Source organism: Pezoporus flaviventris, unplaced genomic scaffold (assembly GCF_033815535.1).
Source record: "Pezoporus flaviventris isolate CSIRO_AGI_PZ_B2104156 unplaced genomic scaffold, CSIRO_AGI_Pfla_v1 ptg000001l, whole genome shotgun sequence".
Lineage (NCBI taxonomy): Eukaryota > Metazoa > Chordata > Aves > Psittaciformes > Psittacidae > Pezoporus > Pezoporus flaviventris.
Genome location: NW_026892549.1, coordinates 50,688,095 through 50,714,872, shown reverse-complemented (window position 1 = coordinate 50,714,872; position 26,778 = coordinate 50,688,095). Strand labels below are relative to the sequence as shown.

At 42.2% G+C, this 26,778-nt stretch overlaps 2 protein-coding genes across 4 annotated transcripts in view; one reads left to right on the top strand and one right to left on the bottom strand.

The window, feature by feature from the left end:
- Positions 1 to 9,214, top strand: part of MYO1B (myosin IB) — a 114,089-nt gene extending 104,875 nt beyond the window's left edge. For all 3 annotated transcript variants that reach the window (XM_061457340.1, XM_061457332.1, XM_061457323.1), the window contains 4 exons: positions 2,258 to 2,390; positions 3,894 to 4,046; positions 4,979 to 5,106; positions 7,560 to 9,214. In XM_061457340.1, the coding sequence (XP_061313324.1) occupies positions 2,258 to 2,390; positions 3,894 to 4,046; positions 4,979 to 5,106; positions 7,560 to 7,683 (538 nt within the window). In that variant the 3' untranslated portion in view covers positions 7,684 to 9,214. The remainder of the gene's footprint in view (positions 1 to 2,257; positions 2,391 to 3,893; positions 4,047 to 4,978; positions 5,107 to 7,559) is intronic.
- Positions 9,215 to 25,122: 15,908 nt separating this feature from the next.
- TSSK6 (testis specific serine kinase 6) lies at positions 25,123 to 26,163 on the bottom strand. Its single transcript, XM_061450025.1, has one exon. The coding sequence runs from the start codon at positions 26,024 to 26,026 to the stop codon at positions 25,193 to 25,195; it is 834 nt and encodes a 277-aa protein (XP_061306009.1). The 5' UTR covers positions 26,027 to 26,163; the 3' UTR covers positions 25,123 to 25,192.
- Between the last annotated feature and the right edge of the window lie 615 nt (positions 26,164 to 26,778).

The following is a 26,778-nucleotide window of genomic DNA, read 5'->3' as shown; positions in this document are numbered from 1 at the left end:
AGCACCAGAACTCTGTTTTTCTTAAACAAAGGTCTTGTCCATCTCAGGAGAATTTTCTTTCAGAAGCCATAGTTTGAGCTGAGCAGGAACAAGGCATTGTAAAACAAGAAGCAAGGTTCAGTAGAGGAAGGATCAGGAATCTTCATGCATTGATGGGAGCAGTTCCATGCATGGACAAGCTCTGCTTAGTTGTGTGTCTGTAATTTATTAGTTTTGGTTTGTGTAACTGAAACGTTTCCTTTTTTCCTCTTACAGGCTCAGTGTATGTTTCCCTTTCTTCCTTTCAGTAGATAACTTATTTAATGGCTGTATATGTTAGCTTGTGGTTTGCTCCTTATTTCCTTTGGGATGTCTTTTTATGCTGCTGAGAAAAGAGAAAGATGCTGCCTTTGGACTTCTCTAGGAGCAAGGTTGTTTTTTTTTTTTTGTTTGAGTCAGTGTAGATCTGATCAGCATAGAGCTCCTTGGGAAGGAAGGAATTTTATTTATATAATTGGTTTGGTACCTTTTACACCAAGACCAAACAGTGAAATATTATAAAACAAAACATATATCTGAGAACCTTTTATCCAAGACATTCTGAAGTGGTATATATGATAGTAACTGCTGATTCATTTGAGTTTTAGCTTGTGATTTGTCATAGTTTGATTAGGGACAAAGTCCACAGAGAATCTACTGGTTTGGTGGCTATGGTTTCATAATGCTAATTAATAAAACCAAAAAAACCCTAAAGCTCCAATGTGGTAGAAAGTTAGAATGCTTTCCCCACCCTGCACTAATTTAGAAACATTTCTGTCTCTTTTTGCCTTTTATTCAGAGCTGATTAGCTCTTGTTGGAGCTTTTTATCAGCCTAAGGGTGGAGGAATTTAGTGTATAAAGTTTCTGGGTAGTTAGCATGATAATGATTCATAGGATGTGGATAATTTTTGTGTATAATATAATTATTTAAGAACAGAAAGGAACTTTTTAATGAGTACTGAAATACTAGCAGCATTCGTTTTCTCTCCCATCTTGCTGCGTGCCAGAGATGCAATTACAAAGGTAGTGCTATTACACATAATATATTGGTTCCTCTTGGGCTCTGGTTGTGGATTTTTTTGATTAAATTACAATCTGGAGTAATTTTGATTAAATTACAGTCAAAGCACTTTGCATTTAGTCCTTTGATTGTAATTTAATCAAAGTGATTAGTTAAAGTGACTTCCAAACAAAGCGAGCAGCAACTGCAGTCAGCAGTTCTCAACTGATAGCAAAGCTCTTCCTGAATAACCCTGAGGTGGATAAAGGTGAGGTGATTTGCAGGTGCAGCAAGTCTTGACAAGAGCTGATACACATTTAACAAACAGATCTTGAAGGCAAGTTCTTGTCCGTCACTCTGAAGTATTGAGAAAGGGCAAAGGTGTCAGTCCTACTATTCCCTGTTTTCACAGAGACAGTTATTGGGTGTTTTTAAAACAAAATTGATTGCATATTCAAGGATGTACTTGTGTCTTACACCTGTAGCAATCTGGCCCATTTGATTGGAAAATGTTTCCAAAGCAAAGGCAAAAAAAGAAAATCCTATTACTGTCTCTGGTGATAAATTTCTCTTCATTCACTATCACTGTGCTGTAAATGTATGCAGGATTCTGTGTCCAATACATATACTGTTTCTAGCCCTCCACCTCCTCCTTTCTCTTATCCCCTGGGATAACATGCTGGGAGATATATCCACACTACTCTGTAGCAATTCCCAAGTTATTCTCAGCTGATGTAGGATGGCTGAATGGCACAAATTAATGTTAACACCACCTCACTTGAGTAAGCAGTGGTACTGAACTGGAGAGTCTTGTGGCTGAGCAGGGCACTGCAGTTCTCAGCTTCTCAGCAGGATGGAGGACAATTACACTGCAAAAATGCACACCATGTTAAAAGCTCTGTTTGCATTCAGTTATGTATTCTCCTGATTACTCTGTTAGACAGTAGCAAATTATTTTGCACTGCTGTTGTTTAAAACAGGGAGAAATTGTGAGTAAAGGTTTTGGGGCTGTTCACAGTATTCGTTCGCTAAAACTGATGCAGCAAATTACTTTTCCTGGTAGAGAGTATATCACAGCTTAAGTGAGCTTCCAACAGTATGGAGTCATGGAAAATGGTATTTGGTGTATCTCCTGGCTCCATGAAGCCCAAATCAGAGCATGGTGGTTTAATAAGGTTTGCTTCTTCCCTGAGATTCATATTTAACTCATGTTTCCTATGTCTTTTTTTGTTGGGCAGTGTCGGGCAGCCATTCCAAGGAGCTTACTTGGAAATCAGCAAGAACCCCAAGTACAAAAAACTTAAAGATGCTGTGGATGAAAAGATCATCATTGCAGAAGTTGTGAATAAGATCAATAGAGCTAATGGGAAGGTAATAAAATTGAACTGTTTTATCCGGAAGAGTAGATCATTTTTGTTACAAATGAACTAAGATGGAGACTTTGTTTCTGTCTTGTAAAAGCCTGAGGATTTTTTTTTTAATGCTTTTTTCTTAGGGCAAGAGTGGAAATGTTGGATTTAGGTTTTAAATTTATGTAAATATTACTAAAATCTTGTTTGGGTTTGTAGTTTTCAGTGACTTTTCCAAACAGAAAAGGCATCTCCTCAACTGGAAACAGACTGGACCAATTCACAGACCTAGCTCTTATATTTACCAATTGAAGAAAATAAATATTTGGAGAATATTGTTCTTGTTCAAGTATTTAGAAAATATAACCTTTCAAAGTTCACACTGTCATTCAAGCTCCTGATTATCACATTTTGTTAGGTTTTAAACTTGTAAGTGGCATACTCTGCCAGCTTTGCCTGTCTTCTGATTGATAATTTTGGAATGAAGAGGCAAGTTTCTTGTATCATTTGAATAAAGCTGTTAAATATGCTGGGTACTGTTTTATTTTGCCAACAAAGAACTTGTTTTGCATTTAAATTACACTTATTAAAACTGGAAGTATTATCCTACTTGAGTAAATGTAATTGTTTTCCCCATATCTGTCTAAATATTAGAAGTAGTAGATCTCAACTTCTCAGAAGTAGATGTCATATGCTTTTGTAGGAGTGAAATTAGGTTGTCTGTTGTTGATGCCAAGTTAATTTTCCAGTTTAGAAGAAACTAATTAAGTGAAGACAGTATCTTTCCTGTACTTGCATAGGCTACGGCATTCAAGATTAAAAAATAATAACAGTAGTAATGAGCTATGGTTCTGTGTGTTTAAGACAGCTACTTCTTAGTATAAATAATTAAGATTTCATTATTTAAAGTTTTATAGGAGAAAAAGCCATGTTCTCTTTTCTCTTTCTTATACTTTCTAAGATAAATTTAAGAACTCACATTCATGCTTTACAAATATTTGCTGTTTGAAAATATGAATGATTATCCTCCTGAAGAATAATTCCAATAAAGGGATGAGAACATAACATTGAAAATACCTACATCATTTCTGTTCTGCAGCAGAATTTTGGTGAATAACAGTAAATAGTGAGGCTTAGTCCTGAATTGTCTATCACTGAAAAGGTACAATTGGTTTTCTGGTGATTGACAGAGCATGAGAAATGAGGTTATTCTTCTTTTTTTACATATTTACATAGTTTCTGAGTTTCAGTTTCTGAATTCTATAAGCTAGAAATTAAAGGAATTCTTTACAGCTAAGCATAGGTGCCAAAATGAGCTAAGCTTCTCAGTCTATAATTAGACGCTTAAGTAAATTGGACCCGATTTTAACTGATCTGCAGCTTTTACTGAACATCAAATGTTCATATTTATTAATATGGTCCAAGCTTATTAACACTGTGAACTGCTTATAGTCTTAGTAGCTGCTCAATAAGGACTAGTTCTCTCTCTGTGTAGGTAATGGTTGGCATTGTCGTATTTTCACAGGCTACATCCAGAATTTTCTTATTAACCAAAAATAACGTTCTTCTTGCGGATCAAAAATCTGGGAATATCAAGTCAGAGGTTCCACTGGGAGATGTTACCAAGGTGTCCATGAGCTCCCAGAATGATGGCTTCTTTGCAGTGCACCTCAAGGAGGTCAGTTACAACTTTATAATACAATCATATGACTGGTTTGCATGCAGTGGTGCAAAACATGTTTATCAACTGCCTTGTATTGTTAAATTTTAGTGGTCAGCCTATAGGCTTAGAAATTTATTGAATTTTGGCACATCTGCAAAAACTTTGATATAAAACTACTGAAGTCAGATGAGAACAGTTACTACATTAAGAATGATCATTTACTTGTGAAAATCAGACTTCATATTTCACTGTAGCCTCTTCAGGATTGGAGTTTTCCATTGGTAATACGGGCCTTTAATCTGCCTCAGATTCTTTGTGGCAGTGTTTTCCTTTTTAGCTGCTCATATAATTCTTCCTGACACATTGGCAGAATATCTCTCTTTTCTTTATGGGATGCCAAGAAATCCATGTTATGGCACAGCTAATTCAGTTACTCAGTTCTAAGGAACTTAGTTCAGTGCTATATTTGCTCGCTGCACTGTCAGCATTGCTCTGCTAAAATCATTAAGCTGGCATTTGTATTGTAGCTTAAATGGATTTGAAGAACATCATATGTAATGTCTTTTCATACTGACTGCCTTCATCCTAATACTGGCGTTGGTAATTGCTTTCTGTTCCTTTGTGAAAATACTGTGAGCTTGCTGGGGCATAAGCAGAAGAGGAGTTCAGGAACACTACAGTTTTGTAGGACAAATGAAGGCAACCCTCCTTTAGGGTCAGAAGGAGTTTTTAATTTCCTCAACAGGTTAGTGGTTTATTTGAGAGTGACTTGCATTTTGATCCTATACACTGCACTGCATCTCTCTCTTTGATTTACAAGGCAAGAGGCTGTTGCTTCATTGCAATGTGGCAAGAATAGTCCTTGTAAAACCTCCTGGTTGGCTGGCATTTAATATTTTCCAGGTTCTAGATTTTGATACTTCTAACTCCTTCCCTTTCCATTTCAGGGTTCAGAAGCAGCTGGTAAAGGAGATTTCCTGCTAAGCAGTGATCACCTTATTGAAATGGCCACTAAACTTTACCGCACTACTCTCAGCCAAACCAAACAGAAGCTCAACATTGAGATATCTGATGAGTATGTTTCTTGTTTGCTTAAAAGTACATTTGCAACGTGCTAAAAAGTCAAGTATCTAATGTCAGAAAAACAAAACACTGTCATGTAACTTACAGTTCTTTTCTCTTGACAGAATACTTGTAGATAAGGATCCAATTTTCAATGTCTACTCATTTCCTTTAAAGTCCTTAGAGAAAATGCGCTTTTCTTAAGGCAGTTTTGAATAGGGTTATGAAGCAGGATGGCATTTGAGATAAGTGTTTTGTATGACTGAAAATTTCTGAGGTGTTCATTGGACAGTAGGTGCCACGTTCTAGTGAAAACAACATAAACAGAATGAAAAGCTCCTCCCCAAACACACAGAACACACACGGTGATAATGTAGGTCTGTAAAGGTCTACCTTATCTTTTGTGAAGGTGAAAATGGTATTCTTAAAATTCCTGCTGATGGTGTTTGAACTGCCTACTGTTGTTTTGGGTTTTTGGCTGTTAAAAGGCTTTGTTTGGTAAAAAGGTTGCATCTCAGATTAGTATTTCTTTCTGCTTGGTGCAGTTTCATATTCTGGCCTTAATAAAGACTGCCCTTGCAGTGTTTATAGCTATGGAATAAAAATGCTTGTGTGTGTGTGAACTCCTAAAGCCTGCTGAGTAGGAGTACCTCCACTATTGTTATGTGCTCAGTTTGTTGTGTGAAGTGCCCCCTGGTTACAGCAGTGTTGATTTGGTGGCTTTGTTCATTATGAATAAAGAAGAAAATCTGGAACACTTTAACAATAGTGAAATAAAATTTCTGTAGGAAAAAAATTGAACCTTTTCTCTGGCTGCACCGCACTGCTTGCATTCTAGAGTCATGATGGCGAGTACAGTTTGTATCTGTTCAGATCTGAGGTTTTATTTAAAGGCTAATTTTCTCCTTCCTTGAAAATGACATCTGCCATTTTCCTTTGTGCTGTCACCAGATGTGATTTAATTTGCTCAAGGGTGTGTGTTTTTAACATCTAAAAGAGCATGGCTGTCTCCAGGAAGTTTCTAGTTTAATGATGGCTACAAAGGAATAAACTACTAGAACAAAGTTTAAGCATGCACTGTGCTCGTCTAGACTGACTGCCTTAGGTCTGGAAAACAGTCTGCTTTCTGGAAGCCTTGCATTTTGGGATGTGGTTTCGTCTCTTGTCTTGCAGATTAAAAACATTCAAGTGTGTGTTGCTGTTGAGTTTATCCAGACTATAGTTCCATCTCTGTTACTGGTAAAGCAGTACTCTTTTTCTCTCTGCTAGAGTTTAGATACAAGCACAGCTAGGGATTGAGGAGAAAACGGCCTTATCTTGACAAGTCTACACTAGTTTTGGGGAAGAGAGCTGGTAGAACCAAAAATACTGTTCAATAAGGGTATGTCTAGTAAGAGGCATACCGTTTATATATATAATGCCGGAACAATGGGTCTAGGAAAACTCAGCACTGGTGACAAGAGATGCTGGCCATAACACCTACTTAGGTTTTCTGGATGCTTGCATGGCTGCGAACAAGTTAATCTTTGAGTGTCTGAGCTGTGCAGCAGGAAAGCAGGACCGAAGGGCAGCTCAGCACAGCAGAGGCCACTTCCTCCCCCGAGCTCTGCCATCAGCTTGATTTGTGGTTTCCGGCTGCAGAACACATTCTTTGAAGTTTTTGGCCTCTGCTGGAGGACTTTTTAAGGATGCTAAAAGGGAAAATCTGCTGTGTTACAAAGGACTTTTCAGGTCAGCAACTGCTGCATGTGAGCTGAGGGGCAGCGCTGCCCTGTTCACTGCTGCTTTTAATCTCTCTATCCAGATCAGTGAGTGGTTTGAGACTTCACAGGGGGAGTTTAAACATTTTTTTAAGCCATTCTCCACATTCAATGAAATTTCTCTTCCAGTAAAAAATGTGAAGAGTCAAATCCAAATTAACTTATCCTAGACAATAGGAAGTACCTCAATTTGGACATTGCTGGAAAGGAAGTGTATTTTCCCAGTTGCTGAGCAGGAGCCTGTAAATTAGAAATAGGAGAGCTGCTAAAATACCAGCTACATAATAAATTAAGCACAAAACAGGAGGAGTGCTCCCAGTGTTACTGTAGAAGTACTTAGCTTCTTTCTGTGAAAAAAGAAAAGTCCCTTTGGGTGACGGTGAAGCAGTTGGAAATAGTCTTTGCTGCATTTCTGGTACGTTAGAAATTCTGTTTTAAACTGCCTTCTTTCTGAAGGAATAGCAAACTACCTGTTGTATAAGTTCCACAGTTACCGGCAAAAACCAATAACTAAGGTATACTACCTAAAGAAGGTTCAAGCCATACCATAACATACAGCATTTCTTTTATTCCCCAACTCTCATTTATTAATGCAGACCTGAAAATAACATCTTTGGAGCGATGCTCAGAGCCAGCAGGAAAAGAATTCTATTTATGAGGTTTTTTTTCCACCTTTAATGAAAATGTATCTTATTCCCTCTCCTAGGTTCCTGGTCCAGTTCAGACAAGACAAAGTGTGTGTGAAGTTTATACAAGGCAGCCAGAAAAATGGCAACATCCCAACTTGCAAGCGAAAAAACAATCGGCTTCTTGAGGTGGCTGTCCCTTAACTGCAGCTGGTGGCTCTCCCTTTCACGGACTTGTTTCTTTGTAATAGTGCAATTTTAGTTGTTTGGTTTTACTGGTTTTATCCCTTTCTGGAGCTGTTGATGGCTAATAGCTTTAGGAAACCCTTGGCAAAACATTCGATCAATCGACTTTTAAATCCTTTTGTTCATGCCAGAGTCTTAACCCTCAAAATGCAGATTTTTACCCACTGAGGAGTTTTTACCAGCTGGAACATACCTGTCATACAGAGATCATTCTCTTTGTTTAGCGGTCATATTTTAGTGCAGCATACCATAAACCTACATATTAATGCTAAATTACTCATATTCCTTAGTCTAGGGATCTGCTTAACAGGAACTACACATGGCCTTGATGCTTGATGGCCATTTGTGCCCAGTGTCATAGAATCATAGAATGCTTAGGGTTCGAAAGGACCTTGAGATCATCTAGTTCCTATTGTGGTGGTGTGAAGGGCTCCTGGCTTGTCACTGCTGGGGAGACCAGCAGGATGGAGGCTGACACACTAACTTATGTAGTTAACACTAAGACCTATGTAACTTGACCTTTTAGTCACTACAGCACAGGAACACCTAATTCTGCAAAACTGATTATACAAGCAGTTGTATGCATAATTTTATCATAAAAATGCAGAATTTTGAAACAGGAATTTTAATCAGGTCAGATGTTTTTAATGACTTTATACAGTAGAAATCAGTAAAATTATAAAAGCTTGCTTCTTTCACAAAGGCTATACAGTTCGAGGCGTATTTTCTGTTCTGCTTTTTTCTTTTAAATTATCAGTTAAGATTAGAGCCTGAAAAATGGAATAGTATTCATAACACAAGTAGATGCTAGGTATTTAAACAGTTATCAAGCGAAAGGTTTGAGCCTTTCTTTTAGATATTGGCATGTACAATGTGCAATAAAACATACGTGACATTTTGTGAAAGAATTATTTATAATACATTTTTGTGTGCAAGAGAGGATTGGTGCAGGCTGCATAGACAGTGTAAGGTTTAAACTAGATTTGTGTTGTTAATTTGCAGTTTTTTAGGGTGTACGCTACAGTTGTCAATTTGGGAAGAATACTCAGAATTAAAAAATTGTTAATTTGGGGGTCTGTATATAAATTGTTATGGTAATAAAACTGTTCTAATTCTGTGCTATTTGGTACTCCTATGTTATAACCATATTTTTGTACTCCAAACTGTTTTATATAACTTGTGTGCCTGATGTAAATGTGTGCACAGAAAATACAATCAAGAACTGCATTATAAACTTTCAGTGTAACTGATTGCACTTAATCTTTTATAAGCCAGAAGCATTAGCTGAAATCCTTAAGAGGAGAGATGCATTTTTAGATAGAAGTAACTACTCAAGTGAAGGGTTTGTTGGATGTGACTGATTTGTTGATGCAAGGACAGTTGAGAAAGCATTGTATTTTTGCAGTCTGATACAGGACAGATTAAGACCCTGAGTATCTGATGTGCAGTGCTGGAAGTCCAAGCATAAATAAAGGAAAGATAAAGAAAAGTTCAGAGTCTCATTACTCTCCTGGTGGTAAAGTGATGTAGTGCTCATGGCTGTGAAGGCTCCTCTGGGTAGTTCAGCATTAACAGTGTCTCTCCTCATTAAAACAGCATTTACTGCAGTGGAGGTTGTGTAGTGCTAATGGTTATTGGGCCGAAAAAACAGCTGGGTTGGGTTATGCCATGTTTTGCTTTGGGATTAAAGTGCATATTTTTCTCTGATTTGGATACAAAATAATTGGTTTTAAGTGGTTGCTTTAATGTTACTGTTGAAAGTCCATGTACATGACCTTCAAAGGTGGGAGTAAACAAAAGATACATCTCCCTAACTATGACCAAAAGTTGCCTCTTCCTTGTGATCATAGCTTGAGCCCTTCTTTCACTAATTGAGTTGGTTTAATAGTTTAATAAAATTTAAATAATTTTACATGTAATTAGAGATGTTTATGAAGGAAATCTTACTATCAATTTGTAATGCAAAAGTAGGATACTTCAAAACGATTACTCCATTGCCTTAAGAAGACAGCATGTAATAACATGGCATTTGAAACTCCTAAATCCTGTATCAGAATCCCTGCTTGGTAAATGTTGGAAGGTTTGTAAAACTGTTCACTATCTTGAAAACCTTGCAGTAAGGACCACAGCGAGCAAATTTTGAAAATGAATACAAAAGTAAGGAAAAACATTTGAAGTCTGATATAATCCTGTAGTTGCTTGCTACAGGAGAGTAAGTACATCTGAGTATGCAACCCATGAAATTAGGGTATTGCAGGATAATGTTAGGATACTTAACCCACCCCAGACAGACCCAGCACACATCCGTTTCACGTTTTAATCTTTGCAGCAAGACATGATAACCATACCTGCAAAAGACTGGGAGAGGGATAAATTCCTCACTTTGATTTCTGTTGCTTCTTTTCTTTTTCTGGACCTTTACAATTTTTACCTTGCATATTAGCTGGTACTTTGTGATAGTTATTATTTGACACTTAAATATTTCTCACTGTACAGAGCAAGTTTTGCTGGACATGAATTATTTAGATACGCTAGACGAGTCGTGGTATCTTGATGTTTAGATTGAAGTATCTAGGATGTTGAAAATGAAAATGTGAGGTCACGTAGGTTTCTTTTCCTCTGTTTTCTTTCATAACTGTCTATCAAATAGTCTTGTAAGGAGCAGAGTATTCCTCTTATGGTGCTAGCCTTACACGTCCTTTTACTTGTGAATTTTAATTTGTCATCAGAAAGCTCGGCAAGGATCATTAAAGAAAATGAGATTTGTTGCATGAAACTTTCAAGAATCAAATAAAATTCTGTTCTAGACCTATACTTTCTCTATATCTGTATCTTCCTTACTGCCATCAAATCTAAAAAGAGCAGGTGTCTGGGTTTTAGGTTAAAGATGCACAACACTGGTGCATGACTTGGAGAGAGAAATTGTTTCTGTTTTTAAGAGGCAGCATGTCTTCCTCAGTGATTCACTGTAGCCTTTTGCAGTGCAGTTCTTCAATGCAAGTCTTTTACTCAACAGTTTTCAACTTTTCTAACATCAGGATATGGACTGATTCTCTAAGAACTATATTAAAAACTAGATTAAACTGATTTTTCAAAAATAGCTTTGAGCCCCAAACCTATCATATTCCACATTTTGTCTCATGATCTTTTTCTCTCTTTTTATCCATAGCAGTTTTGCCCTGATTTATGTATCTTTTTGTTCATTGTACAAAGTACGGAAGAAAGAAATTAAAGCATCAGAAAAAAGCATCTTTAGTTTTAATCCAGGTTTGTTTTCATTGCCAAAATGAGAGCCTTTTCCTACACAGTTCTGGGGAAAAAACCCTGAAGAATTAATTCAAAATTTTGATATGAAATGTTTTCCCCACTTGGTGCCCATGTTAATTCTTAAGCTTTTAGAGCCTTAATCTTGAAGAACATATTTTCCATATTCTATCAGAAACGGTCATGGTTATTTTAAGGTTGCACTATAGTGTGATGCTGATGGGCAGGAGGGAGATATACACGTCTATGCTTCTTTGGACATTAGAACTTTCCAAGAAGCACACGTTTTAAAGACAGAACTGGAAGTGTTTTTTAACAATGCTGCCAATTAATAACGATACAGAGAAGCATGAATTTTAAGTAATCTCTGGCATCGCTAACAGATAAGGTCTGATTTTTCTCCTGTCGAGCTTCCGTCCTTACTGGAGTGTTTTGTAGCTTACATAGATACACATGACTGTGAGTGGAAGGGATAAATCTTTACTAATGTTTGTAAAACCCCTCAGAGTGATCGAAGTTCTCTGGAAACTGCTTTTAATAATGTGGTTTAAAATAATTGCATGTTATGTCAGTGCCCCATGACCTTCCAGTTAACTGTAACTAAAAGTTATTGGCAGGTAGCATCACCTTGTAGGCCTTCGAGCACGATATTTACTAATTTGCATTACAGACCTGTCTCTCTGAAATTGTGTGATCTGTTAAGTATTTTCAGGAGACTTCAGGCAGTAGCATCCTCCCTCCAACACTTAGGGATGGGGCAGCCACAGCTTCTTTGGGCAACCTGAGCCAGTGCCTCAGCACCTTCACAGGGATGAATTTCTTCCTGACCTACATCTCCCCTCTGTCAGGTTAAAGCCATTCCCCTTTGTTCTGTCCCTACAGGCCCTTGTAAAAGTCCCTCTCCAGCTTTTTTGTGGGTCCCCTTTAGGCACTGGGAGCTGCTCTAAGGTCTCCTTGGAACCCCCAGGCTGAACAAGCCCAACTTTGCCTGTCACCATAAGAGAGGTGCTTCAGCTCCCGATCATCCTTGTGGCCTCCTCTGGACCTGCTCCAACAGGCTCATGTTCTGTTGGAGGCCCCAGAGTTGGATGCAGTATTCCAGAGAGCAGAGTAGAGGGGCAGAATCACCTCCCTCGACCTGCTGGTAGTGCTCCTTTAGATACAGCCCAGGACATGGTTGGCCTTCTGGATGCAAGCACACACTGCTGGCTCATCCAACACCCTAAGTCCTTCTCAGGGCTGCTCTCAATCCAGTCTCTGCTCAGCCTGTATTCATGTTTGGAATTGCCCTGTCCCAGGTGCAGGACCTTGCACTTTGCTTTGTTGAACTTCATGAGGTTGGCATCAGCCCACCTCACAAACGTGTCAAGGTCCCTCTGGATGGCATTCCTTCCCTCCAGCATATCAACCGAACCACACAGCTTGGTGTCATCGGCAAACTTCCTGAGGGCGCACTCAATCCTACTGTCCATGTCACCATCAAAGGTTGGACACTGTCAGTCCCAATACCAACCCCTGAGGAACACTCGTCACTGGTCTCCACTTGGACATCGAGCCATTGACCACATCTCTGAGTGTGACCATCCAGCCAATTCCTTATCCACCGAGCGGCCCATCTGTACTGCTCAATCAGCAGCACTGAATCCCTCAGTTGTGCCGACCTTTGAAGCAAGAGGAAGATTATAGAGGGTGGAGGATTGTGGTGAATTCATAGTTGCTGTTGATAATTGTTGTAAAAATTTATTTAGGTTGGGGCAGATTTGCATTGGCCAGTCTCAAAAATTAGCTGGAATGCAAACAGGAAAAAAGTGCTCCTGTCTATTTGTTGTTTTTAAGGAAACACATCACTATTTCATGTCTGGCTGTATTTGTCTATAGTAAACTCGTGCTATTTAAAGGATTGGGGCTGTGAGAGGGATATCAACTTCATCCAGTTACCAGCTAAAACCAGTTCTGCTCTTGTTCCCTTATGCACATGGATGAGTTGGATATTTGGGCTTTAACTTAAAATGAGAGTTAGGGCAGTTTGAGGCCATTGCAGTTAACTTTGATTATGATCAATTACTGAAACTGAGTACTAAAAGATTTTTAGAGATAGATTCCCTCTCTCCTTCATCCTAAACTTCTAAGACATGAACATCGATGATGAATTGACCAGGCAGCATTTTGAAGTAGGAAGCACAAAAAGCTTTATACATGAATGAAAAGAAAATGCGAAGAATCTGAGTATCTCTTACTAATTCAACTGATTTCCAGAGCTGCGCCCTGCATTACCCCAAGGTAAGGACCTCCTTGCTGCATAACGTTCTACTGTTTATGGTCTGTAATTATTAGAGAAAAGATAAAACCTAAATATTCCTCTGGCCAGAGAATCTTCTTCCCTGGAAACCTGGCAAAGTGGTGGGGATCTGCGTGGAGTCCTTCTGTAGGAGTGCTTCCCCAGACCCCTGGGACTTTATTGACCAGGCTCTCCTTCACCCTCTGAAACATCAGACGCCTTGTAGGATGCTCTCTGAAAGTGGGAGATAATGCTTTTTGCCACAAGGAATGGTGATTTTTACTGGCTTGGCAATGTCCCTTCTGGACATTGCAAATCTTTTCCCCACCACTGTCTTGATGCTGGGTGGTCTCAGAGATGCTGGGTGCCATTCCCCACTCTGGCTCTCATTACATTCCAGTTCCATCCTGCCTCTGGCATTCTCTGCAGTGATAAAGGGAGATGTCTCCAGGGTAAAGCAGCAATGTATTCTTTTAGGGTTTTTTTTCTTCCATTATCTACCACTGAGTCTTGGTGCTTTGGTTTCAGCTGAACATACAGGAAATGTTTTATTTCCCTTCTAACCAAGAGCTGGTTTTAATGAAAGATGCTTTGTTCCCTTTGGAGTTAACTCGCTAGCTGTATCAGTATCACCAGTGTTTCTCAAAACTCTGACAAAAAGCAAAACTGAAGCCTGAAACAGGAAAAGCTGCTGTTGCTATGTGCTCTGTCTCTTCTTATTAGAATAGAAATCCACTTGAAATGATGTTGTGATGAAGTCCCTGCTGGCTTGATTCATGCACACAGCCTTCAAGGTTGCTGTGTATGCTTCTTGTAGCCTGAAAAAAGGAATCCATTAGAATATGAAATAGATAGTTTCAAACTGTGGTGCCAAAAGGAGGGAATTCGTTTATATTCAGATGTAAATGAGCATTAAATAGCTGCGAATACACCTATATGTGCTTTTACTTGGCTGTATGCTGCTATAGCTATGGAGAAGAGAACTTGGCGTAAGTTTAACCATGAAGGCTCCAATCAGAGGTGTTCAAAGCAATGCTGTCTGATCAAAATCACCATAAGCTACTGATTAAAAATTAAATGTTAAAGTCCAAAAGTTGTGGATGAGCTTGCAGTGGAAGATCCTAAATGTTGACTGCATCTTAAACTTCTTAACATTGTACGGAGACTGTGGCCTTGTGATGGCAGGTTCCTAAGTTTTCATGAGCTGTTCTGGGGATGATGCAAAAAATAACACAATCAGCTATTCCTGATACAGGAAAAAGGCGTGTATTTCAAACCAACAGCAAACTCATTGCAATATAAAGGTAGGTCTTTTTTCTAGCTCACAATCAACCCATTACTGGCACAGAGATGTTCTTCCTGACCACCCTCTATTTGAATGCTCTATGTAGAAAGCACTGCTCTATTGACAGCATGTGATGACCCACATGTGCTTGGCTCCCGAGCACTGCATGGTCCTGGAATGTGGGTTTTGATCCTACCTGGGTGGTTCTCTTCCTTCTGTTGAGGCAGAGGTAGGATTTCTCAGGGTAAAACCAGTAAATAAAAGAACAAACTGGAAAGGAAGGATGGCTGAGAGCCAGATCCATGCTTCAAGTTTCAGGCTCTTCTCTACAAAGGGGGTGAGGAAATCCTTGTCAAAAAGAGGAGAGCATCTTCTCCAGCTGACAGGCCCTGAGATGCTATGGGAGGGGATGCTATGCAGTGTCTTCCTCCAGGCAGGGTGGAGCAACGCCTGGGGCAGATTTGATCTATTTCTGTGTTACTGAGCTAATCCTGGTCCATGGTGTTATTTAGAGGCTTCCCTTGGCGTAGCTTTCTCCTCACACTCAGTTTCGCACTGCCAGATGTTCCTTTCTCTCGCATTACCCCAATGCGTCCTTTTCCCAAGACCTCTCTGCCCATCTCTGCCAGGGCTTGGTCACACTTACGGGGCAATTTCTAGAGACTGGTGGGATGTAAGGGGAGCAGGAAGGGCAATCAAATCCAAAGCAGGGTATGGGTAAGAGGCATCCAGAAAAGGTGCTTGATTTACAAGACATCAGGAGTTTGTTAGTGACACCTAAATAGTAGGCTAGTAGCTAAAGGGGGCCTACAAGGAATCTGGAGAGGGACTTTTACCACGGCATGTTGTGACAGGACAAGGAGGAATGGTTTCAAACTCTTTATAAGAGAGCAGACTTAGATTAGCTATGAAGAAGAAATTCTGTCCTGTGAGGGTGGTGAGGAGCTGGCAGAGGGTGCCCAAAGAAGCTGTGGCTGCCCCATCCCTAACTAATGTGGCTGGACAGGGGAGGGGACATGGGGAGCTGTAACTCTAGCTCAGCTGTGATGCAAAACCATGCCCTGGGATAGCAGTTGTGCTTTGGGTGGTCATAATGGGTTTCAAGGACCTCATGAGCTCTCTTAAAAGATGCTGTGTGCCAAAATCCCAGGTTTTCTACCGTAAGACAGAGAAATATGCCTGAATTTTCTAGCTGCTCTTTTAAAACATATAAAGGAGAACAAGGTAGATACAGATCCTGCTGCAATGTCACCAGCTCTTTATGAAGTACAGTTCAAGATTTTCTCTCACCCACAGCACTGCCTTTATTGTTACAAAAGAGGATTTGTTTGGGGAGCACTCATAGCACAACAGCATATGTCATAAAGAGCACAGTTTTCAGAAGCCAGGCATGCAAGGCAAAAGATGGTGTGAATGCAGACTACCACATGACTGCACCGCATGTGTGTGGATCATTCACAGAAATCAGAGATGAACACAAATAAATGACTGTGTGAAACCTTCACCCCCCTCTAGCTGATAATAAAATTCTCATCAGCTCCACAGGGGCCAGAACCTCTCCTTATTCTCATGCAGGTTTCTGCGCAGACACCAAGCAGATCATTACAGTGCTTCCAGCTGGGATCATAATGTCATTTCCTCTGCTACTTGCCTGGATTCCTTTTTCATATGTTCCCATCCCCTCCTCCAGGCTTGCTGAAGAACTGCTTTGTGAATGTCTGGTTTACCTGGCCAGATAGCTCCAGTAAAAAGGTGCTCACCCAATACAGAGCTTGTGCCTACAGCTGGTAAGGAGCAAATCACATGCCTCCTACTCAGGTGTATGGATGCAATATGCAGCATGCACATGATAGCATCAGTCCTCATGCTGGCTCACCTCCAGGCCCCGAATCACGTCTCCCATCCTCAGGGGACATGACGATCAATCACTGCAGCTCAGCAACGCGTGGAATGTGCCACCAGCAATCCCTGACTGCGCTCCTCTTCAAAGCAGGCCGTGGCTGCCCTCCCCATGTGCTTACAGCAAATACAGAGTGACAACCTATTTGCAGGGCCTCTGGTCTCAGCTCCTCAATCCCGCTTTCTGTGCACAGTCTGACAATGGATGTGAAGAAGGAAGGAAGGAGAAGAAATGTGGGGAGGCAGCGCAGTGCTGGCATGCTTTGAAAGCTGACTCCTTCGTTCCAGATGTTCTAAATCACATGTGGAGAAGTGTTTGTGGTCAGATGCTGCTTGAAACCGATTGTTGATAGTCTCCTGAGACAGCTCGTGACAAATTGAATAATAAAAATGCTGAAAATAGCATAGTTATTCCCTGGAAAAGCAAAGTTCCCACAATCCAATGAGCTGGGAAAAATGTTGAACTTTCTTCGGACACAATGTGCTCCTTTTTTTCTGTGTGTATGTTCTTCAACCTTCCATGGGGCTCTCGGCATTTTTTTTTATGACCCTTCCTCCTCCTACCAGCTCCAAGCAAACACATTTCCATCCTCCCCAACCCCTGAAGCAGCTGAACTGACCACTAGCCACTGATGTGATAAAGAGTCTCATGTGATCCTTAATCCTCACAGTTTGTTCCCCAGTGTTGCTGGTTGTTGTGAGCTTGTCTTTGTAGAACATTTTGTTTTAAGCTGTGAGGAAAGCTGGCTCTACAAGTCACACAGCAGTAGCACCATGATGCAATAGACCATCCTCGACAGCAGCAGTCCTCTGCTGACCGTGCCCAGCCTATGCCACCATTGATTTCTTCCTAACATTGCCTGCTTGTGGCACTACAAGGCGCATCACTGATCTTCCCTAGGAGAGAGGCAACCTCCACACAATGGTTTGGTACTCTGTTGTCCCCTAGGCAGTGCTTGGTGAGGCCAGGTCCCTGATGAGAATTTCAGAGTTTAATGAGTGGAAGTGAGTTTTTTGGTAGCAAGAGGAGATTTTCTAGGCTGCTTATGCTGCAGTAGTGAATTGCAAATCTGGTGGCAGAGTCAGTAAAAGCCACGGGTAATAACAAGCTATGGAAATGTTTGGTGCACCCGGATTGAGATTGCATGTGCTCTGCTAGTTGGCAACAGCCCTTATCATTTGACAGGCACTGAATGCACAGAAGTGACCTGAGTCTATTACTGGAAAAAAAAAAAGTCACCATTACAAAAACTACCCTTCTCTGTGCTGTTGTTTTCATTTATGTGATACTGGAATTAGCTATAGATTCTGATATTGGTATTAGCTATAGATCCTGTCCTGTTCTGGCATGAACTGCAGCTCTGAAGGCATGTATATTTATTTCAGATTTTCCTGCCAGTAAATCTAGGGGAAGGTCTTGGAAACACAAGCTCAGCTTCAGCAATGCATTGTGATGATCTTTTCTGTGCGTGACGATTTCAACCATAACTCAGTATAATGATTTGTTTTATCTGACCATTCATTTTGGAGACCAGCAATATTTAAGCTTTCGGCAGAGTTAATAATCGAGCCAGTCAGCATTTTAATGTATGCGCTTGGTTAAAATCCTGGTCCTATATGCCAGTCTCCTCTGATGCTTTTTGCTCCATGGGAAATCTCACACATGCACCAACCCTGTTACCAAGACCTCTGTTGCTTCCCTGCTGTCAGGTAGGTCATGAGCTGATGCCCATTTTGGTGTCCTCTCTGAGTGCTGTGCGGCTGTGGAGTTTTGCTAGCAAAGCATTTGAGGTGCAGCTGCTCCTTCCCCATGTAAAAATCTGAGGCACGCAGCAAATGTAGGGGTAGGGTAAAACCAAAGAAATGGAGCAGGGTACAATGGAAAACACAGATGTTTTACAAGTATAGGCAAAATGCAAAAAGGCTCCAGTTTCATAATGAAATTAACTGAGCTGTTGGTCTGAAGTTCAAATCCTGCATGATGTCTTGAGAATAGCATTTGTAATAGATTTAATCTGTTGACAGACTGATGCTCTCTCCCAAAACCACCAGCACAGCTGTCTCCATGAATGTCTTCCTGCAAGACATTGCCTGAAATAGTATAACAAAAGATAAAAAAACGAAGTTTCTTTTTCTGCTGTGATGATGAAATGAAATACATGGTGGCAGCACAAAAGCTACAGTCACCACTGTGGATTTCCTCAAGGGAATGTCCTGGATGTTTTTCTGCCCTGGTAATGTTTCTCACTCACATCTTCATAGTTAACTATGCTGCTGAATCAGATACTCCTTGTCCCTACCTCCACCAGTGCCTGTTGCTGCACTGCATCCCTGGACACATCATTCCGCATCCTCCCCTCTTGGGCTTGGGAGTTCTGTCCTTGTTCCTGGGCCACCCCTCCGCATCCCTCCACCAGCAGTAGTTTCCTTCTACTCCAACATGGTGGTTTGAAGACCTGCTGTTGATGAGGACTTGTTTTTGATATTTCTCCCCCAATTTATAGGAATACATGTATTTACTTGAAGGCTATGTGTATTTATTTGAAGGTTGCTACTAGTTCCAACTCTCCCATGGGTCCTTCCTCCAGCAATTCCCTGGATCCATCACTAGTAAATAAACACAGCGTTCAGTATTGGAAAAGATAATTAGCTGTATAATGCAAAATTGCTTTCCTCAGGATTTATTAATCAATTACAGTTTGTCCTGGATGGCTCAGCTTGAACCATTTTCTGGGCAAGGGAGAAATAATGTTAAATAGAAAAAGAGGAAGCTATTGTTATAGTAAATGACCGGATACATATGTGCATGACTGCGTGTTTTAGGTCTTCCATAACAGGCATCCTATTGACAAGCTAATGAACATGCAAATGAGAAACCAAGGATTATCATTATATTTGAGGCAATAATGCTATTTTGGGGTGTTTTGCTCTTAATTAATGCGAATGCTGTCTGGTTGGTTGGTCTCCCCTCGGTGAGGTTGGCTGGTTACTGTTCTTTGCCAGAAGCAGCACAAAACTTGCCTCTCCTCTTTGGAACCTCCCTTTTGCCTTTGCCCACCAAGCCCTACCTTGTGCTCATGGTGGAACTCCAGCAGCTTACCCGCCTTCAGGCTAGGGATGCCAGCATCTGAATTAAAGCTAAAGCCAAGTCAGCTGCAGTAAAGGCTCCTGCTGCATATTTAATTAAGGTTTTAATGAAAATGGCACATTTATCCTTCTCTGGAGAACACACTGATATGACAGTGCTGTGCAGAGCATTAGGGAAAAAATGATGTTGCCAGGTACACTTACAGTGGGTCAACACAGTACATGGAGAATAAGCAGAGTGACCATATGGAGAAGGAGTGGTCAGGGATTTCTGAAGGGCTTGTCTGGACGTGCTCAGTTCCCTCAGCTACTATTTACTTTAAAACCATTTAGTAGGACTTGAGAGCTCTCAGCATCTGCTAGAATCCAGACCCTTTGTAAATACACTCCTATGGGGGTGCAAGGTGATCTGTGAACCTGTCAGCTACCATGTGGACTCTGAGGATGCTGCTATTGACCTTGTCTCATTATTGGTGTTAAATTGGTTGGCTGAGAGGCATTTAAGTAGTTCCCTGTTTTTTCTTTTTTAGCTGGAATCACTTGTTTTGTAAAGCAGGCTGTGAGCTGTGCTGCCCAGGAATGCTTCTCTGATGCTAGGTAAGGCATGAGGCAAACCAGATCTCCATGGTGTCCTACTACCTGTTCTTTGTGAGGCCACCTACAGACGGCATGGTCCAAGAGAAGATCCTCCCCTGTGCCCAAGGTGTCTCTCATTTAAGAGATGAAATCGTCTGAGGCAGAGATGATCAATAACAACGTCTGTACACAGGACCTTTCCCAATAGGGTTCCTGTGACATTTAGGTGCTACCTGAATATAATGAACATCTGTCAGTTGAGAGAAAGAAATAACATGTCTTTCAAGGAATCTGTGGGTTGCTGCTGTGGCTGATAATAATGTGAGAAGGCAGGAAGGAGAACAGACACCTCAACTATCCTTGTGCAGCTCTTCAAAGAGAAGCACCTAACAACAATGTACACCCCTGTGCTCTGCCTTTTTTGGTGGTTATGTTGTTGTCACCTATAAGAGAAGTCAGTAATAATCAAAATTTAGTGTTAAATGCAGTGAAGAAATTTGGACCCCTTATTCAGAGCATGGAAAAGAAGTGTCATCCATCTGTTTTCTGTAGTGCATTTCCTTTCATTCATTTATGAGATAGGATCAGATTGATTTGGAAGCAGTTAGGGGAGAGGGAATTCACATGTCTTTCCAGGCCATCAAATATTGTTGAATTTATTATCACTTCAAGATAGAGTCATGATCTGACCAGAAGACTGGAGGCTAGGGAAGTTTTGAACTGCAATGTAAAATGAAATCCTCTTGGCTTTATGTAAGCCACTTACTTAGGCTGTTCCCTATAACGGGGAGAATGTTTACTGCTTGGTGCTAGTGTGAGGAATAATATTTGCTGGATGCTGTGAAAATGAAAATATTCTTCACAGAAATCCTATTGTCTACAAGGAAAATGATATGCACAAAGAGCCTTTGGATCCTGAGAAGCTCTCATTAGCTTAATTATGCTTCGTATAAGCAAATGGCTCAAGACAGGAATATGCTTGCCCCCGTCCTTCCTATCTCTTCCAACAGACAAGTAACTGTAGAGACCCGTAGAGCAATGGACTATGAAAAGAGAAGAGGAGGAGATCTTAAACTGAAGAAGGGCTGAGATGCACACAAGAGCATGGAGGCCGATAGCGTGGGGTCTGAAAAGAGAGAGGAGGATGGTAGGTGGTGGGATAAAAGGCTGCCAGCACTGGAGACTGCAGCTATGGTAAGGTTTATGTATTTAAGCAGAGCGAGGTCTGTTTATCTGCTAAATGGCCTGTTGAAAGCTTTGCCTTCCAAGTGAGGCAGGTCATCTGGGTGTGCAACTCACCCAACCTGCCTGTGCTGGCTCAGCTAAGGGTAATTGAAGCAGGTCATTAGCTGCAGGCTGGGTAGCCCTGCTTCGCTGTAGGTAGGAATGTACAGCCCTGAGAGCACTAGCTTGAGAGTTAATGCAGGGATACATGAGGCGTTTGATTACCCAGCAGTGTCTTCCCACAATTCATGAATATACTTATCTCCAGAGTTTGGTAACATGTACACTTCTAAATAGCTGAGTCCTAAAGCTTATCAGACACATCAGCCCTAACATCTTGAAAGCAAATTTTGCTCAGCTGAAGAGGGAGCTGATGTCAATGTGCAGTGAATTATGTCCCATCCTTTAATTTACCCAAAATAAATACTGTATTTCAGGTGAGATGATGCTGATTTTGGACAAAAGAACAGTGGGAGGAAAGCTATACTAAAAGTCTGGAAGATGTCTTTGAATTTTTTAATGCTCTTCTCAGATTAAATAAACAAAATTGATTCAAGATGTTTAGAAAATATCCTGAGAAAATACTAAACACTATATTCTGATTAATATCCTTATGAGAGTCCCTCTGATTTAAAAAATCTGGAAGACTTTCCAGTGAGCCTGTCAGGTGACACAGGGCATGACAACAGGGCTGTGGAGAGGGTCATGATCAGACCACATAGTAAGCTAACAGGAGCTAGATGGTGGCGCACCACAGAGCTGCCTTGTACGGTCTCTGAATGTTCCCCTTCTTATCCTTGAAGAAGGATTAAATAAAATATAAAATATATTTACTGTGTACCTTGCATGGTGATCAGCTCCCCCACTGAAAGTTATTTATTTGGTGCTGGTATTAGGACCCTTCATTTCCAGATCACACCACACCAGTACGTTAAGAACAGCCTGAGGAGGACAGAGTCACATTGCAGAGCGATGCCAGTGGGACTGATAGGGCTATTGATAATGCAGTGTGTCTGTTCATGCCTCCCATGGGTGCACAGTTAAAGGGCTCCCCATAAACACAGGGTGCTGTGATTCATGGCTGGGATAGTGGGGCCCATCTGCTAGCATCAGGGAAGAGGCATGTCCGTTGACTGTGCACCTCCAGGAAGGTTAAGAAGCATTTCTACCCTCCTGATGAGGAAATGGGCCCAGGGAAGTGGCAGGCTTAGCACACACAGCGATGAGTGCCTCTGGTGCAGAGAGAAGAAGGAAGGGATGCAGAGTATGCCCCTAGCCCTGCTGCTGGGGCATGGCCGAGCAGCCTTCTTGCCAGCCTGCTCTCACCCGCTTTGTTTCTGCTCTCCTCCAACACTGACTTCCCATTGGTGCAAATTAGGTAAGAATTGGTTCAGAGTCTTTAATTGTGAATTTAATTTTTAATCTGCATAATTAGATTTCTAATGGGCTATTTTCACAGTCTCAGACTGCTTTGAGGTCGTTAGTGCTGGGCCCTGTGAGATTACCATCTGCATGGAGAAGGCAAGGGCTGCAGGGCAGCCTTAGGAGCCTCCTGTGGCTCATTCAAATCACTTCCTACTTGAACCCCAGCTGCTTTCCCAAGCCACTTAAGGGGGTACATCCTCGCAAAACATTAGTCATCTATCCCTACTCATGTCCTCTCAACTGATGCAATAGTTTAGGAGAACACGGTGCTGAGGGGAGATTAATAGGATCTGGGGTTTAGAGAGACTCCTTTTATATTAGCTTTGTCTCTAACAATAGAAAATCAATGGAAAGCAAAAGGAGAGACAATACAGTAGCACCAGGACTGGCACCAGGTTTCTGCTTTCCAGGCTGTGGGGAGGTACTTGAAGGTAAGCAAGGGCTGGAGTGAGGCATGGCATGAAGGTGAGCAGCTATCTGGAAATCATAGAATCATAGAATAGTTAGGGTTGGAAAGGACCTTAAGATCATCTAGTTCCAACCTCCCTGCCACGGGCAGGGCCACCTCACACTAAACCATGTCACTCAAGGCTCTGTCCAACCTGGCCTTGAACACCACCAGGGATGGAGCATTCACAACTTCCCTGGGCAACCCATTCCAGTGCCTCACCACCCTTACAGTAAAGAATTTCTTCCTTATATCCAATCTAAACTTCCTCTGTTTAAGTTTTAATCCATTACCCCTTGTCCTGTCACTACAGTTCCTAATGAATCGGGGAGCTCTCCCAATGGAAGGTGGTGGCTTTGGTGTGAGGCTGATGGGGTGGTTGGAAGGAGAGTAGGAAAAGGAGAGTTGAGCCTTGCTGAAAATCTCACTGCCCTGAAATCCGCCTCCTCACTTCCCACATCCTTATGAATTCTCTCCTACTTCTCCATCCCCAGAATCCTCCTGATCCTTCCCAAGCCTGTTTTCCCAGCCACGAATGGCCCTAAGACACTCTTCCTATCCCTTATTCCTTCTACTTTCGACTTTACTGCTGCTCTAAAGTCCTATTTTGCAGCTGCAAGGGGGAGAACAAAATAATCTTCATTCTGGAGGTGGCAAAATTCACTGTAGCCTGCCTACTGGAAAGTCTGGGGCTGGCTCTGCTGCCACATCTTGTTCTACTTAAACTGCTGCTTTTAATAGACCCAGAATGTTTGTTTTGCCAAAGGTGTTTCCTTCTCTTCCATGTGCACGGATGTGTTCATGTAAGACCAAGCCCACCATGGGAGCTGCTGCCAGGGCTGCCTTGGGTTACCTCACGTGGCACCAGCAACACGGTGGAGGCTGACGGACCACCCAGCAGGAGCTCTCCTGACTTCAGTTGCAGTGGGAGCTGGATCAGAGATTGTCTAAATGGGGTTTGAAATGTCTCATGTCAGATGTCAGCCCCTACCTTCAATTAACCCCTTGAAAATGGGATTTTACCAGTGGGGATCTGTAGTAGATTTTGGGGGTTGCATTTGGGGTCAGTGGTAATTTCTATGTTGAAGCTAGACAGGGGGTGTTAGCAAAGCAGTTATCCTTTGTATCTTTATCCCTTTCCCATTTCAGGTTCTCAGTGGCCAGCGGCATTTCTTTCTCATCAGATATCTTTTGGCAGATATTTCAAACGTCACTAAGAATCAATATTTGAAAGATGCAGTTAAACTTCAGGTGTGGATCTCAGAGCCACATATCTGGCTCAGTAATGCTGTCCAGTTGCCTGCAAAGCCCCTGCTATGAATTTGGGCTACAAATATCATAGGCATACAAAATCTGCGAGATTTTCTCTGCAGCAGTGATTTGCAGGACCACCGCTTCTCCCCTCCCAACACCCAAATACAGTTTGGTGGCCAACAAGGCTGAGGACAAGCCAAGACCCGCGTGAGAACAGCTTTGCTCTTGCAGTGCAGGGCAGGGCCCTGTGCATACCACAGTAGAGGGTGGGGAGCAGCAGAGAGGGGAGCTGCATGGGAGTTTCAGTGCTCATTACATGTACTAGGAAGCAAGCAACATCAGGGACTGGTGCTGCACACTGCATCTCACCACCCTGCCCTGGCCATGCTGGCTCCATCGGACAGCCCCAACCTGTCTGGCAAAGGGTTCAGGTCCCCCCTCAATCAGGCTGGTTTAAGGAGCCCCACATGTTGCTCTTACTGCTAGCTCAGCATGGTCATTGTATCTTTAAACCCAACCAACAGAAGGCTCATGTCTCCTCTCTGGAAAGATCTCACCACCTTCTGGGAGCACATGGTCTTGGTGGTGCTTGAAGTTCAATCAGCTCCACATAGTGGCACCCCCAGGGCTCAAAATGATCAATAAACCACAGAAAGCTTTTCTACCACAGAACTGATTACACTAGCATGTTACTGCTCTCCCCACTCTCTGTGGAGAGCTTCCCCCTTCAGATGTCCCCCTTCAACCAGCTGTTCTTAGCTACCTGCCCCACACTGGGCCGGGAGGCTGGGCTGTACTGGAGCAGTTGGGTGATGAGGGCTTGGCAGGGCTCTGGCAGTGGGGGCAGCCCCTCAGGGTACAGCACTCCTTTCTTCTGCTGCTGGGATATTTTGCAGATGTGGGTATTGTCAAAGGGCATGCAGCCCGTCACCATCACGTACAGCATCACCCCCAGGCTCCACATGTCATACTTCTTGGCATCGTAGGGGATGCCCATCAGCACCTCTGGGGAGCTGTAGGCTGCTGACCCACAGAACGTGGTACTCAGGTCTGGATAGCTGCTGGTCTCCTTGCTGAAACCAAAGTCACTGAGTTTGGCCCGGTGGCCATCAGCGGTGAGCAGCACGTTCTCACACTTGAGGTCCCGGTGCACCAAGTTGCGGTCATGCAAGTAGCGCACAGCACCCACAACCTGTGCAAAGATGTCCCGGGCCTTGGGGACACAGGGCAGCTTCCCCAGCTGCTGCACCAGCTTCAACAGGTCAGTGGCTGCCGCCTCCATCACTATGTAGAGCTTCCCACTGCAGACCTCGATGAGCTCCAAGACACGCACAATGTTGGGGTGCTGTATCTTGCGCAGGATATTGAGCTCCCGGGGCAGAAACTTGTACACAAAGGTGTGGGGTGCTCGCTGCCGGTCCACCACCTTGATGGCTAGGGGGGCCTTGTACTTGTTGGAGGTGGCTGCCTTCACCTTGGAGAAGCTGCCTTCCCCAATTGTGTGACCCAGCCTGTAGCCCAGATCATGAAGTATCTTCTCTCCTCCATCCATTTTTGGCATGGTGTCTGATCTTGATGGTCTTGATCGAAGCTGGTGCTTTGCTGTGGGATTTGAAAGCTTTAATGTATGGTGTGTGGCAGCTGGTGACCTTTACTCTCCTCCGTGGCCTGGTGGGTGCCCCTTTGGGCTCCAGGGCGCGCTCGGCTATTGTGATGGGGTGAAGTTCTATGGCAATGCCTTTGTGAGATCAGAAAGGTGTCTGGTGTGTGCCCTCAGCTCATGGATGCCCGAGGCATGCCCATGCCCATGCGCATGCCAAGGGAGAACTCCCACAGGTGATATTTTAGAGCTTTTACCTTTTTCACCTCTTCAAAAGAGGGCTTTTTGGATGATGAGAGATGAGAAATCCATTCGGGTACCTGTACCAGATTTCTGCAGGATATTAGTTATATTAAAATCAAACTGCACAAAGGGTACAGTGATTTCTACTGTCTCTGACTGCATACCACCTTGGCTGGCTGTAAATAGTTCCTTTTTCATTATGATGGTGCAAGGAGATATTCTACTAGGTAGGTTTTCTGATTTAGGGCGATGTGGATGGGGAACTTTAAAAGCATCTTTCAGAAGAAACAGCTTTTCAGTTTCTTAATACTGTAATTGCTCTCCCTCTATTTTTATCAAAATGGTATTTTGGAGATTCACAGAGAAGGAGTGAGATCAGAGATCCTTTGGAGAGCTTCTCTAATTTAGATTTGAAATGCTTTTATTCAGTTCTAGTTTCCATAAAAGTGATGGTCAGATTAAGCATGGGG

Bases quoted from the DNA above. Each gene is read 5' to 3' on its own strand.
- TSSK6 (XM_061450025.1), bottom strand. From the start codon at position 26,026: ATGCCAAAAATGGATGGAGGAGAGAAGATACTTCATGATCTGGGCTAC.